General features: G+C 39.8%; 1 protein-coding gene across 1 annotated transcript in view; it reads left to right on the forward strand.

Annotated features, from left to right (window-relative positions):
• Positions 1-15,899, forward strand: part of LOC128661629 (serine/threonine-protein phosphatase 4 regulatory subunit 1) — a gene marked incomplete in the record, with an annotated part of 255,897 nt that overhangs the window by 62,501 nt on the left and 177,497 nt on the right. The window contains 1 exon segment of the mRNA XM_053715861.1: positions 331-473. Coding sequence (XP_053571836.1) covers positions 331-473 — 143 coding nt within the window.

A 15,899-nucleotide genomic window follows, 5' to 3' on the forward strand; every position in this document is an offset into this window, starting at 1 on the left:
AATAAACTTACTTATATATGGTAGAATGGTATTTCAGGTTTGCTTCTCCAGAACTAAGCACACATTTTCTCTTCCAAACCAACTTTTTGGCTATGAGTGAACTTACTCAGAAAGTGGAAAATTGGGTTCCCTCTTCCTCAGGCTTCCACTCCAGTAGTGGGAAGGACCCACCAGTACTGGTATAGTTCTACTTTTGAGTGTGAAAAAATGTATCTAAGTAGCAGTCGGGTAATATTTTTTTTTTTAAACATGTGCATGTTAATTGTGTACAAATAATGAATGTACATGAATGAATATATAAATTGTCTCTCCTTTCTATTTATTTTTAAGAACCAACTGTGCGAGCAGAACTCATGGAACAGGTGCCTCATCTTGCGATGTTCTGTCAAGAAAACAGGCCTTCTATCCCTCATGCTTTCTCCAAATACCTATTGCCTATTGTAGTCCGATACCTTGCTGACCAGAATAACCAGGTTTGAATTTTATTTTTATTTTTATTTATATTTCTTTCTATCTGCTTAAACTCCTCTAGGGGCATCTAGATACATAATAGTCCAGAGGGGTAAATGAAGCCACCAATCAGCAACCACTACTCATTTTGTTGAACCAAAAATGGACAGTCTCGTAAGCTTACATTCCTGCTATTCAAATAAAGAAATAGAGACAGAAGAAAATAAATTGTAGTAAAATAGAAAGTTGCTAAAAATTGCATGCTCTATCTGAATCATGGAAAAAAATAGGTTTAATATCCCTTTTTTGCTCTTAAAATATTTTCTTTTAACTAAAATTCAGCTATAAACTGCTTATCGGAAACTGAGAGAGGTCTTTTTAAGAGATTGTATCTAGAACAGTTTGATCTCTCCTCCGATTTGTTATTCTAATACAGTTCTTGTTTGTTTTGGTTTTTCCCATACTTGGAAGTCAGCAACAACATTGCCAATATCCAGTGAAGGGCGTTGTGCATGTAAGTAGAAATGTAGAAAAATCCAAAAAGTTGAGTCATTATAGAGATTTAGGATCTTGGAATTTTTCGGGTTAGAAATTAGATTGACTGTAGGCTAAATCTTTTGAAAGCTCAACACAGAGATCTGTACAAATCCAGACATTTTGTGTGTTGCACTTTTATAAGAAGAAATCCGGAACTGGAAAGAGCCGAATGCTGCTTGCGGCGGCTATATTTGACATTTGTGACGAATTCACAGGTCTACAATATAGTAGTTCATAGCACAGTTTTGTTGCACTTATACTTTGTGCTTTGTACTTTATATTACTTTACACTTCAGTATTATTACATTTTAGCTTTGCATTTTCTCTTGTATTTTTATGTTTTTAGATTAAAATACAGCAGTGACTTTTACAAATTCTGATTGTTTTGAAAATATATTGCTTTAGCAAATCAGGATCATACTTTGTATATTTCTGTGTATTGTTTACAAGTTACATTGCACTTACATTGCATTTGTTTTATGTAAAATAAGTTTCAGAAAGTGGGAGGGACTAAGTAGTTCCCTAGACTCCAAGAGTATGTCTGAATCTCTCACAATTTTTCATGATATGCTCTAAGCATGGTACACTAGTTGTAGGTCTCAATGATTTGTCTCTCCAGCTGTTTGCAGCAAATACAAATTAAACAGTTTTCTTTCTAATGATACAGTGAGTCCACGGATCATCATCAATTATTGCTGGCCAGGAGTGATATTCCCAACAGTAATTAATGATGATCCGTGGACTTACCGTGTCAAGAAAGAAATGCATTTATCAGGTAAGCATAAATTTTGTTTTTTCTACAATCTAACTTGCATTTGCTTCTAATTTAGTATATATTACATATTAGTCCATTAAAGTAAGTGTATTGTTCATTTTGAGCAAACTTCAACTGCATATAGCTCATGAGATAAATTAAAGGTAGAAGGTATGCTTAGAGCATATCATGAGAATTTTGAGATGCTTACAGACCCTGGGAACTCCCCTGTCCCTCCCAAAGTGCAATGTAATTTTATAAAAGAGACACATAAATATATATGTATGGTCCTAATTTTGTTAGTTGCAACTGTTAGTTGCTGTATACAGAATCTAAATGCATTAAAATACAAAATAGAAATTAAATGTAATACAACTTAAAGGACATAATCTGAATTCTAAAGTAATATAAAGTTCAAAGCACAGTGTAAATGTAACAAGACTCTTATCAGTGCTATATTTCACTGGGTTTGTATCTCCTTTTACAAACAGAAATGCAGGGAATGCCCCATAGTAAAGAAAAACAAAATCTGCCTTTTTAGAATCATTATTATACTGGAGGATCGTTTTATATCATCTCATCTAAGCGGAGAGCTTTAGATAATCAGTCCCTTAAAGGGACACTGAACCCAAACATTTTCTTTTGTAATTCAGATAGAGCATGCAATTTTAAGCAACTTTCTCATTTACTCCTATTAATTTTTCTTCGTTCTCTTGCTATCTTTATATGAAAAAAAGGCATCAAAGCTTTTTTCTTGGTTCAGACTCTGGACAGCAGTTTTTGATTGGTGGATGAATTTATCCACCAAACAGCAAGGACAACCTAGGTTTTTAACCAAAAATGGGCCGGCATCTAAACTTACATTCTTGCATTTCAAATAAAGATACCAAGAGGATATAGAACATTTGATAATAGAAGTATATTAGAAAGTTGCTTAAAATGTCATGCTCTATCTGAATCACAAAATTAAAAATGTGGGTTCAGTGTCCCTTTAATTTTGTTTAGTGTATCCAAGAGTTAATTTTGGGATTTATGCAGTGCAGGGACAGTTCTGTTCCATTAGATCAGTTTTTCTCAAGTGGCATTGTTCCTGGATTCTTTGTTTATAGTGTTTTCCCTTTTTCTTTCATGTAATTGGCAAGAGTCCATGAGCTAGTGACGTATGGGATATACATTCCTACCAGGAGGGGCAAAGTTTCCCAAACCTCAAAATGCCTATAAATACACCCCCAACCACACCCACAATTCAGTTTTACAAACTTTGCCTCCTATGGAGGTGGTGAAGTAAGTTTGTGCTAGATTTCTACGTTGATATGCGCTTCTCAGCATGCTGAAGCCCGGTTCCTCTCAGAGTGCAGTGAATGACAGAGGGATGTGAAGGGAGTATTAACTATTGAATACAGTGGTCATCCTAACGGGGATCTATTTCATAGGTTCTCTGTTATCGGTCGTAGAGATTCATCTCCTACCTCCCTTTTCAGATCGACGATATATTCTTATATACCATTACTTCTACTGATTCTCGTTTCAGTACTGGTTTGGCTATCTACTTTATGTAGATGAGTGTCTTTTGGGAAGTATGTTTTCTTTTATTTAAGACCCTCTCAGCTATGGTTTGGCACTTTATATGTAAAGTTCTAAATATATGTTTTGTACTTATATTTGCCGTGATTCAGGTTAATCAGTATATTTCCTTCTTGCAGACTGTCGGTTTCATTTTGGGAAATGCATATTAAAAAAAAAAAAAAAACATTTCTTACCTGTAATTTTCAAATTGACTCTCTTTTCTAAATTGCGGGTGGTTAGGCTTGCGGGAGCGCAAAATGCTATAATTTTAATGCGTCATTCTTGGCGCAAGACTTTTTTGGCGCGAGAATTACGTTTGACGTATTTTCGTCATTTGCGGCGTCTTAGTTGGCGCAGAGAGTTTTCACGTAGTTGCGTCATCTATGACGCTCGTGTTTGTTGCAGACGTTCTTGGCGCCAAAAATTATTTTTAGTTGTGGGCGTCATACTTGGCGCCAGATTTTTGACATTATTTAAGTCTTTATTTCATTTTGCTTCTGGTTTCCAGAGGCTTACTTTGTTTGTATTTTTTCCCATTCCTGAAACTGTCATATAAGGAAATTGATAATTTTGCTTTATATGTTTATATTGCAAGATTTCTCAATCTGACCCTGTCTCAGAATCTACTATTGGAATCCTGCTGCCTGATGTTGGTTCTACCAAAGCTAAGTGCATTTGTTGTAAACTTGTGGTAACTCTTCCTCCAGCTGTAGTTTGTGCTAGTTGTCATGATAAACTTTCAAATGCAGACAATATTTCCATTAGTAATAATCCATTACCTGTTGTTGTTCCTTCAACATCTAATGCTCAGGATATTCCTGTTAATGTGAGAGAATTTGTTTCTAATTCCATTCAGAAGGCTTTGTCTGTCATGCCACCTTTTAATAAACGTAAAAGGTCTTTTAAAACTTCTCATAAAATTGATGAATTTTTAAATGACCGACCAGCATTCTGATTTAACTATCTCTGATGAGGATCTATCTGGTTCGGAAGATTCTGCCTCAGATATATTGACACTGACAAATCTTCATACTTATTTTAAATGGAGTATATTCGTTCCTTATTAAGAGGTGTTGATTGCATTAGATATGGAGGAGACTAGTCCTCTTGATATTAAAACCAGTAAACGTTTAAATTCGGTTTTTAAACCTCATGTAGTTATTCCAGAGGTTTTTCCAGTTCCTGATGCTATTTCAGATGTAATTTCTAGGGAATGGAATAGACTGGGTACTTCTTTTACTCCTCCTTCAAGGTTTAAGAAACTGTATCCTTTGCCGACTGATAGATTGGAGTTTTGGGAAAAGATCCCCAAAGTTGATGAGGCCATCTCTACTCTTGCTAAACGTACTACTATTCCTATGGCAGATAGTACTTCTTTTAAATATCCTTTAGATAGGAAACTTGAATCTTATCTAAGGAAGGCTTATTTATGTTCAGGTCATCTTCTTAGGCCTGCTATTTCTTTGGCTGATGTTGCTGCTGCTTCAACTTTTTGGTTGGAAACTTTAGCGCCACAAGTACCAGATCCTAATGTGTATAGCATTAAGCTAATTCAACATGCTAATAATTTCATTTGTGATGCCATTTTTTATATAATTAGAATTTATGTCAGATATATATATGTCTTTAGCTATATTAGCTAGAAGAGCTTTATGGCTTAAATCTTGGAATGCTGATATGACTTCTAAATCAACGTTGTTATCTCTCTCTTTCCAAGGTAATAAATTATTTGGTTCTCAGTTGGATTCTATTATTTCAACTGTTACTGGAGGGAAGGGAGCTTTTTTGCCTCAGGATAAAAAAAATCTAAGGGTAAATTTAAGGTTGCTAACCGTTTTTGTTCCTTTCGTCAAAATAAGGAACGGAAACCTGACCCTTCCCCTAAGGGAACGGTTTCCAATTGGAAGCCTTCTCCAGTCTGGAATAAATCCAAGCCATTTAAAAGATCTAAATCAGCCCCCAAGTCCGCATGAAGGTGCGGCCCTCATTCCAGCGCAGCTGGTAGAGGGCAGACTAAGATTTTACAAGGATGTTTGGATCAATTCAATCCAAAATCATTGGATTCAGAACATTGTTTCTCAAGGGTACAGAATAGGTTTCAAAGTAAGACCGCCTGTGAGAAGTTTCTTTCTCTCACGCATTCCAGTGAACCCAGTAAAGGCTCAGGCTTTCCTGAAGTGTGTTTCAGACCTGGAGTTGTCTGGGGTTTTATTCAAATCTGTTCATTGTTCCAAAGAAGAAGAATTCTTTCAGACCAGTTCTGGATCTTAACATTTTGAATCGTTATGTAAGAATACCTACATTCAAAATGGTGACTATAAGGACTATTCTGCCTTTTGTTCAGCAAGGGCATTATATGTCTACAATAGACTTACAGGATGCATATCTTCATATGCCGATTCATCCAGATCACTATCAGTTCCTGAGATTCTCTTTTCAAGACGAGAATAACCAATTTGTTGCTCTTCCTTTTGGCCTAGCAACAGCTCCAAGGATCTTTTCAAAGGTTCTCGGTGCCCTACTCTCTGTAATCAGAGAGCGGGGTATTGCGGTGTTTCCTTATTTGGACGATATCTGGGTACTTGCTCAGTCTTTATGTTCTGCAGAATCTCACATGAATCAACTAGTGTTATTTCTTCAAAGACATGGTTGGAGGATCAATTTACCAAAAAGTTCTTTGATTCCTCAGACAAGGGTAACCTTTTTAGGTTTCCAAATAGATTCAGTATCCATGAATTTCTCTCTAACAGACAAGAGACGTCTGAAATTAGTGACAGCTTGTCGAAACCTTCAGTCTCAATCATTCCCTTCAGTAGCTATGTGCATGGAGGTTTTAGGTCTCATGACTGCAGCATCGGACGCGATCCCCTTTGCTCGTTTTCACATGAGACCTCTTCAGCTTTGTATGCTGAACCAATGGTGCAGGGATTAATTATACAAAGATATCACAATTAATATCCTTAAATCCCAATGTCTCTGACTTGGTGGTTAGATCACCATCATTTAGTTCAAGGGGCCTCTTTTGTTCTTCCAGCCTGGACTGTGATCACAACAGATGTGAGTCTTTCAGGTTGGGTAGCTGTCTGGGGATCTCTGACAGCGTGGGAGGTTTGGAAATCTCAAGAGGTGAGATTACCAATCAATATTTTGGTACTCCGTGCGATTCTCAGAGCTCTTCAGTTTTGGCCTCTTCTGAAGAGAGAACCATTTATTTGTTTTCAGACAGACAATGTCACAACCGGGGCGTATGTCAATCATCAAGGTGGAACTCGCAGTCCTCAAGCTATGAAAGAAGTATCTCGGATACTTGCATGGGCGGAATCCAGCTCCTGTCTAATTTCTGCGGTCCATATCCCAGGTATAGACAATTGGGAAGTGGATTATCTCAGTCACCAGACTTTACATCCGGGGGAGTGGTCTCTTCACCCAGATGTGTTTCTTCAGATTGTTCAGATGTGGGGGCTTCCAGAAATAGATCTGATGGCTTCTCATCTAAACAGGAAACTTCCCAGGTATCTGTCCAGGTCCAGGGATCCTCAGGCGGAAGCAGTGGATGCGTTGACACTTCCTTAGTTATCAACCTGCTTATATCTTTCCGCCTCTAGTTCTTCCAAGAGTGAGTTCCAAAATCATAATGGAGCGTTCGTTTGTACTGCTGGTGGCCCCAGCATGGCCACACAGGTTTTGGTATGCGGATCTTGTTCGGATGTCCAGTTGCCAACCTTGGCCACTTCCGTTAAGTCCAGACCTTCTATCTCAAGGCCCATTTTTCCATCAGGATCTAAAATCATTAAATTTGAAGGAAAATGAACGCTTAGTGCTTAGTCATAGAGGTTTCTCTGACTCGGTGATTAATACTATGTTGCAGGCTCGCAATTCTGTGTCTAGAAAGATTTATTACCGAGTTTGGAAGACTTACATTTCATGGTGTTCTTCTCATAAATTCTCTTGGCATTCTTTTAGAATTCCTAGAATTTTACAGTTTCTTCAGGATGGTTTGGATAAGGGTTTGTCTGCAAGTTCCTTGAAAGGACAAAGCTCTGCTCGTTCTGTTCCACAGAAAAATTGCTAATCTTCCTGATATTCATTGTATTGTACAGGCTTTGGTTCGTATCAAGCCTGTCATTAAGTCAATCTCTCCTCCTTGGAGTCTTAATTTGGTTTTGAGGGCTTTACAGGCTCCTCCGTTTGAGCCTATGCATTCTCTGGACATTAAATTACTTTCTTGGAAAGTATTGTTCCTTTTGGCCATCTATTCTGCTAGAAGAGTTTCTGAATTATCTGCTCTTTCTTGTGAGTCTCCTTTACTGATTTTTCATCAGGATAAGGCGGTTTTGCGGACTTCATTTAAATTTTTACCTAAAGTTGTGAATTCCAACAACATTAGTAGAGAAATTGTTGTCCCTTCGTTGTGTCCTAATCCTAAGAATTCTCTGGAGAGATCTTTACATTCTTTGGATGTGGTAAGAGGTTTGAAATATTATGTTGAAGCTACTAAAGCTTTCAGAAAGACTTCTAGTCTATTTGTTATCTTTTCTGGTTCTAGGAAAGGTCAGAAGGCTTCTGCCATTTCTTTTGCATCTTGGTTAAAGCTTTTGATTCATCATGCTTTGGAGTCGGGTAAATCCCCGCCTCAGAGGATTACGGCTCATTCTACTAGGTCAGTTTCTACTTCCTGGGCTTTTAAGAATGAAGCTTCTGTTGATCAGATTTGCAAAGCAGCAACTTGGTCGTCTTTGCATACTTTTACTAAATTCTACCATTTTGATGTTTTCTCTTCTTCAGAAGCAGTTTTTGGTAGAAAAGTACTTCAGGCAGTTTCAGTTTGATTCTTTTGCTTTATAATTTCAGTTTTTTTCATTATAAAGATTAAAACTTTTGATTTGGGTTCTGGATTAATTTTTTAGCGGAATTGGCTGTCTTTATTTTTATCCCTTCCTCTCTAGTGACTCTTGCGTGGAGTTCCACATCTTGGGTATTGCTATCCCATACGTCACTAGCTCATGGACTCTTGCCAATTACATGAAAGAAAACATAATTTATGTAAGAATTTACCTGATAAATTCATTTCTTTCATATTGGCAAGAGTCCATGAGACCCACCCTTTTTATGGTGGTTATGATTTTTTATTATATAAATCACAATTATTCCAATTCCTTGTTGATGCTTTCGCTCCTTTCTTATCACCCCACATCTTGGCTATTCGTTAAACTGAATTGTGGGTGTGGTGGGGGTGTATTTATAGGCATTTTGAGGTTTGGGGGACTTTGCCCCTCCTGGTAGGAATGTATATCCCATACGTCACTAGATCATGGACTCTTGCCAATATGAAAGAAAGGAATTTATCAGGTAAATTCTTACATAAATTGTTTTTATCCCTTCGTGCCAGCACAATAGTCTTAAGGGATAGTAAAGTCACTTTCATGATTCAAATAGGACATGTAATTTTTAGCAACAATTTTATCATTTACTTTTATCAAATTTGCTTTGTTCTTAGTATTCTTAGTTGAAAGCTAAACCTAGATAGGCTTATATGCTAATTTCTCTTGTTAAGTGTATCCAGTCCACGGATCATCCATTACTTGTGGGATATTCTCCTTCCCAACAGGAAGTTGCAAGAGGATCACCCACAGCAGAGCTGCTATATAGCTCCTCCCCTCACTGCCATATCCAGTCATTCTCTTGCAAGCCTCAACAAAGATGGAGGTCGTAAGAGGAGTGTGGTGTTTTATACTTAGTTTATTCTTCAATCAAAAGTTTGTTATTTTTAAATGGTGCCGGAGTGTACTGTTTATCTCAGGCAGTATTTAGAAGAAGAATCTGCCTGCGTTTTCTATGATCTTAGCAGAAGTAACTAAGATCCATGGCTGTTCTCACATATTCTGAGGAGTGAGGTAACTTCAGAGAGGGAATGGCGTGCAGGTTTTCCTGCAATAAGGTATGTGCAGTTAATATTTTTCTAGGGATGGAATTTGCTAGAAAATGCTGCTGATACCGAACTAATGTAAGTAAAGCCTTAAATGCAGTGATAGCGACTGGTATCAGGCTTATTAATAGAGATACATACTCTTATAAAAATGTAATATAAAATGTTTGCTGGCATGTTTAATCGTTTTTATATGTATTTGGTGATAAAATTTATTGGGGCCTAGTTTTTTTCCACATGGCTGGCTTGAATTTTGCCTAGTAACAGTTTCCTTAGGCTTTCCACTGTTGCAATGTGAGTGGGAGGGGCCTTTTTTAGTGCTTTTCTGTGCAGATAAAAATACTGACGGAGACATTCAGCTTCCCTCTGCATGATCCAGGACATCTCTGGAGGGCTCAAAAGGCTTCAAAGTCATTTTTGAGGGAGGTAAAAAGCTACAGTAGAGCTGTGGCAGTTGTTGTGACTGTTTGAAAAAACGTTTTTGTCATTTATTATTCCGTTTTTGGTATTAAGGGGTTAATCATCCATTTGCAAGTGGGTGCAATGCTCTGCTAACTTGTTACATACACTGTAAAAATTTCGTTAGTGTAACTGCCTTTTTTCACTGTTATTTCAAATTTTGACAAAATTTGTGTTTCTTAAAGGTGCAGTAACGTTTTTTATATTGCTTGTAAACTTGTTAAAAGTGTTTTCCAAGCTTGCTAGTCTCATTGCTAGTCTGTTTCAACATGTCGGACACAGAGGAAACTACTTGTTCATTATGTTTGAAAGCCATGGTGGAGCCCCATAGAATGTGTACTAAATGTATTGATTTCACCTTAAACAGTAAAGATCAGTCTTTAACTATAAAAGAAATATCACCAGAAGATTCTGACGAGGGTGAAGTTATGCCGACTAACTCTCCCCACGTGTCAGACCCTTCGCCTCCCGCTCAGGGGATGCATGCTAATATGGCGCCAATTACATCAGGGACGCCCATAGCGATTACCTTGCAGGACATGGCTGCAAACATGAATAATACCCTGTCAGAGGTATTATCCAGGTTGCCTGAATTAAGAGGCAAGCGCGATTGCTCTGGGGTTAGGAGAAATACAGAGCGCGCAGATGCTGTAAGGGCCATGTCTGATACTGCGTCACAATATGCTGATCTTGAGGACGGAGAGCTTCAGTCTGTGGGTGACATCTCTGATTCGGGGAAACCTGATTCAGAGATTTCTAATTTTAAATTTTAGCTGTTCTGAATGACTGTAACAGTTGCAGTACCAGAGAAATTGTGTAGGCTGGATAAATACTATGCGGTGCCGGTGTGTACTGATGTTTTTCCTATACCTAAAAGGCTTACAGAAATTATTAGCAAGGAGTGGGATAGACCGGGTGTGCCTTTTTCCCCACTTCCTATATTTAGAAAAATGTTTCCAATAGACGCCACTACACGGGACTTATGGCAGACGGTCCCTAAGGTGGAGGGAGCAGTTTCTACTTTAGCAAAGCTTACTACTATCCCGGTTGAGGACAGTTGTGCTTTTTCAGATCCAATGGATAAAAAATTGGAGGGTTACCTTAAGAAAATGTTTATTCAACAAGGTTTTATTTTACAGCCCCTTGCATGCATTGTGCCTGTCACGGCCGCGGCGGCATTCTGGTTTGAGGCCCTGGAAGAGGCCATCCATACAGCTCCATTGACTGAAATTATTGACAAGCTTAGAACACTTAAGCTAGCTAACTCATTTGTTTCTGATGCCATTGTTCATTTGACTAAACTAACGGCTAAGAATTCCGGATTCGCCATCCAAGCGCGTAGGGCGCTATGGCTTAAATCCTGTTCAGCTGACGTGACTTTGAAGTCTAAATTACTCAACATTCCTTTCTAGGGGCAGACCTTATTCGGGCCTGGTTTGAAGGAAATTATTGCTGACATTACTGGAGGTAAGGGTCATACCCTTCCTCAGGACAGGGCCGAAGCAAAGGCCAAACAGTCTAATTTTCGTGCCTTTCGAAATTTCAAGGCAGGTGCAGCATCAATTCCTCCGCTTCAAAACAAGAGGGAACTTTTGCTCAATCTAAGCAGGCCTGGAAACCTAACCAGTCCTGGAACAAAGGCAAGCAGGCCAGAAAGCCTGCTGCTGCCTCTAAGACAGCATGAAGGAACGGCTCCTTATCCGGTGACGGATCTAGTAGGGGGCAGACTTTCTCTCTTCGCCCAGGCGTGGGCAAGAGATGTTCAGGATCCCTGGGCGTTGGAGATCATATCTCAGGGATATCTTCTGGACTTCAAACCTTCCCCTCCACAAGGGAGATTTCATCTTTCAAGGCTATCTGCAAATCAGATAAAGAAAGAGGCATTCCTACGCTGTGTGCAAGACCTCCTAGTTATGGGAGTGATCCATCCAGTTCCGCGGACGGAACAAGGACAGGGTTTTTATTCAAATCTGTTTGTGGTTCCCAAAAAAGAGGGAACCTTCAGACCAATTTTGGATCTAAAGATCTTAAACAAATTCCTCAGAGTTCCATCTTTCAAAATGGAAACTATTCGGACCATCCTACCCATGATCCAAGAAGGTCAGTACATGACCACAGTGGACTTAAAGGATGCCTACCTTCTCATACCGATTCACAAAGATCATCATCGGTTTCTAAGGTTTGCCTTTCTAGACAGGCATTACCAATTTGTAGCTCTTCCCTTCGGGTTGGCTACAGCCCCGAGAATCTTTACAAAGGTTCTGGGCTCACTTCTGGCGGTTCTAAGACCGCGAGGCATAGCGGTGGCTCCGTATCTAGACGACATCTTGATACAGGCGTCAAGCTTTCAAGTTGCCAAGTCTCATACAGAGATAGTTCTGGCATTTGAGGTCGCACGGGTGGAAAGTGAACGAGGAAAAGAGTTCTCTATCCCCACTCACAAGAGTCTCCTTCTTAGGGACTCTTATAGATTCTGTAGAAATGAAAATTTACCTGACGGAGTCCAGGTTATTAAAACTTCTAAATGTTTGACGTGTTCTTCACTCCATTCCGCGCCCTTCGGTAGCTCAGTGTATGGAGGTAATCGGCTTAATGGTAGCGGCAATGGACAAAGTGCCATTTGCGCGCCTTCATCTCAGACCACTGCAATGATGCATGCTGAGTCAGTGGAATGGGGATTACACAGATTTGTCCCCTCTGCTAAATCTGGATCAAGAGACCAGAGATTCTCTTCTCTGGTGGTTGTCTCGGGTACAGCTGTCCAAGGGTATGACCTTTCGCAGGCCAGATTGGACAATTGTAACAACAGATGCCAGCCTTCTAGGTTGGGGTGCAGTCTGGAATTCCCTGAAGGCACAGGGATCGTGGACTCAGGAGGAGAAACTCCTTCCAATAAATATTCTGGAGTTAAGAGCGATATTCAATGCTCTTCTGGCTTGGCCTCAGTTAGCAACACTGAGGTTCATCAGATTTCAGTCGGACAACATCACGACTGTGGCTTACATCAACCATCAAGGGGGAACCAGGAGTTCCCTAGCGATGTTAGAAGTCTCAAAAATAATTCGCTGGGCAGAGTCCCACTCTTGCCACCTGTCAGCAATCCATATCCCAGGCGGGGAGAACTGGGAGGCGGATTTTCTAAGTCGTCAGACTTTCCATCCGGGGGAGTGGGAACTCCATCCGGAGGTGTTTGCTCAGTTGATTCATTGTTGGGGCAAACCAGAGTTGGATATCATGGCGTCTCGCCAGAACGCCAAGCTTCCTTGTTACGGATCCAGGTCCAGGGACCCAGAAGCGACGCTGATAGATGCTCTAGCAGCGCCTTGGTTCTTCAACCTGGCTTATGTGTTTCCACCGTTTCCTCTGCTCCCTCGACTGATTGCCAAAATCAAACAGGAGGGAGCATCGGTGATTCTGATAGCACCTGCGTGGCCACGCAGGACTTGGTATGCAGACCTAGTGGACATGTCATCCTTTCCACCATGGACTCTGCCTCTAAGACAGGACCTTCTGATACAAGGTCCTTTCAATCATCCAAATCTAATTTCTCTGAGACTGACTGCATGGAGATTGAACGCTTGATTCTATCAAAGCGTGGCTTCTCAGAGTCAGTCATTGATACTTTAATACAGGCACGAAAGCCTGTTACCAGGAAAATCTACCACAAGATATGGAGTAAATATCTTTATTGGTGTGAATCCAAGAATTACTCGTGGAGTAAGGTTAGGATTCCTAGAATATTGTCCTTTCTCCAAGAGGGCTTGGACAAAGGATTATCAGCTAGTTCCTTAAAGGGACAGATTTCTGCTCTGTCTATTCTTTTGCACAAGCGTCTGGCAGAGGTTCCAGACGTCCAGGCGTTTTGCCAGGCTTTGGTTAGAATTAAGCCTGTGTTTAAACCTGTTGCTCCCCCGTGGAGCTTAAACTTGGTTCTTAAGGTTCTTCAAGGAGTTCCGTTTGAACCCCTTCATTCCATTGATATTAAACTTTTATCTTGGAAAGTTCTGTTTTTGATGGCTATTTCCTCCGCTCGGAGAGTCTCTGAGCTATCTGCCTTACAATGTGATTCTCCTTATCTGATTTTTCATGCAGATAAGGTAGTTCTGCGTACCAAACCTGGGTTTTTACCTAAGGTGGTTTCTAACAAGAATATCAATCAAGAGATTGTTGTTCCATCATTGTGTCCTAATCCTTCTTCAAAGAAGGAACGTCTTTTACATAATCTGGACGTAGTCCGTGCCTTGAAGTTTTACTTACAAGCTACTAAGGATTTTCGTCAAACATCTTCCTTGTTTGTCGTTTACTCTGGACAGAGGAGAGGTCAAAATGCTTCGGCAACCTCTCTTTCCTTTTGGCTTCGGAGCGTAATACGCCTAGCCTATGAGACTGCTGGACAGCAGCCCCCTGGAAGGATTACAGCTCATTCTACTAGAGCTGTGGCTTCCACCTGGGCCTTCAAAAATGAGGCCTCTGTTGAACAGATTTGCAAGGCTGCGACTTGGTCTTCGGTTCACACTTTTTCAAAATTTTACAAATTTGATACTTTTGCTTCTTCGGAGGCTGTGTTTGGGAGAAAGGTTCTTCAGGCAGTGGTTCCTTCCGCTTAATCCTGCCTTGTCCCTCCCATCATCCGTGTACTTTAGCTTTGGTATTGGTATCCCACAAGTAATGGATGATCCGTGGACTGGATACACTTAACAAGAGAAAACATAATTTATGCTTACCTGATAAATTTATTTCTCTTGTAGTGTATCCAGTCCACGGCCCGCCCTGTCCTTTTAAGGCAGGTCTAAATTTTAATTAAACTACAGTCACCACTGCACCTTATGGTTTCTCCTTTCTCTGTTTGTTTTCGGTCGAATGACTGGATATGACAGTTAGGGGAGGAGCTATATAGCAGCTCTGCTGTGGGTGATCCTCTTGCAACTTCCTGTTGGGAAGGAGAATATCCCACAAGTAATGGATGATCCGTGGACTGGATACACTACAAGAGAAATAAATTTATCAGGTAAGCATAAATTTATGTTTTTAAGCCCTTGAAGGCTGCCTCTTATCTGAATGCATTTGACAGTTTTTCACAACTAGAAAGCATTCATGTTTTTCATATAAATAACATTGTGCTCACTTACGCGGAGTTATTTAAGAGTCAGCACTAATTGCCTGAAATGCAAGTCTGCCAAACGATCTGAGGAAAGGAGGCAGTTTGCAGAAGCTTAGATACCAGGTAATTGCAGAGGTAAAAAGTATATTTCTATTACAGTGTTGGTTATGCAAAACTGTGGAATGGTAAATATAGGGTTTATCTATCTTTTTAAACAATAACATTTTTGGTGTTTACTATCCCTTTAACATTGACAATTGCATTTCATTTTTACTGCAATTGTTTGCTTTGTTCCAATGTGATCAGATCATAGGAGACTTCCTACGCTTCCAGGCACGACCCCCCCACCATGCCAATTCTTGACTGCGTCAAAGGGGGAAGCTACAGGATGCCATATAATTTAGGATGTTCCATGCTGTACTAATGGCATTATAGCTGAGCGATTTTAGGGCAGCATGGAACGTCCTGGCGTTGTGATGGGGTTAAATCTATGTAGTTTTCGTTTTAACAGGAAATTGCAAAGAATCAACTATGTCAGGACTCGACAAACCTGGGAGCTACTGGCTACTAAACTTTTACCCCTTGCTCCTACGTTTTTGGGATATTTACCATAGATCTATATACTGATACCAATGTCTGGCTCCTGAAAGTATGTCTAAATATTCTTACTGGCTCCAAAATTTTAAACAGATTTGTCGACAATCAAAAATCTGTATTCTGTCTTTGGTCTGATTTATTTTGGCACAGTAGAAATGTTTCATTTTCACAAGCTTATTTTTTACACCCCCCCCCCCCCCAACCATTACCATTATGAAAACACATAACTACAATATTTTCTAACAATGTCCACATTTTTTTAGTTTTTCCTATTAATAATAATAACTAGCAAAGAGGGCTACCAGTTGGCCATCACTGCCAGTTTAGCTTATTATTATTTTTTTATCTTTCATAAAATGGTGAATGAGATCATCATTGTCCACTAGCAAGATGCAAAGCACCCCTACATATAAGAGCTTTGAACCCTCCCAGACCCAGAATCCCATCAAGCGTGCAAAAATTTGACAAAGTATTCCAGCGTTGTATTATTTCCAGGGACCTGGATTGCC

This window comes from Bombina bombina, chromosome 5 (assembly GCF_027579735.1).
Source record: "Bombina bombina isolate aBomBom1 chromosome 5, aBomBom1.pri, whole genome shotgun sequence".
NCBI lineage: Eukaryota > Metazoa > Chordata > Amphibia > Anura > Bombinatoridae > Bombina > Bombina bombina.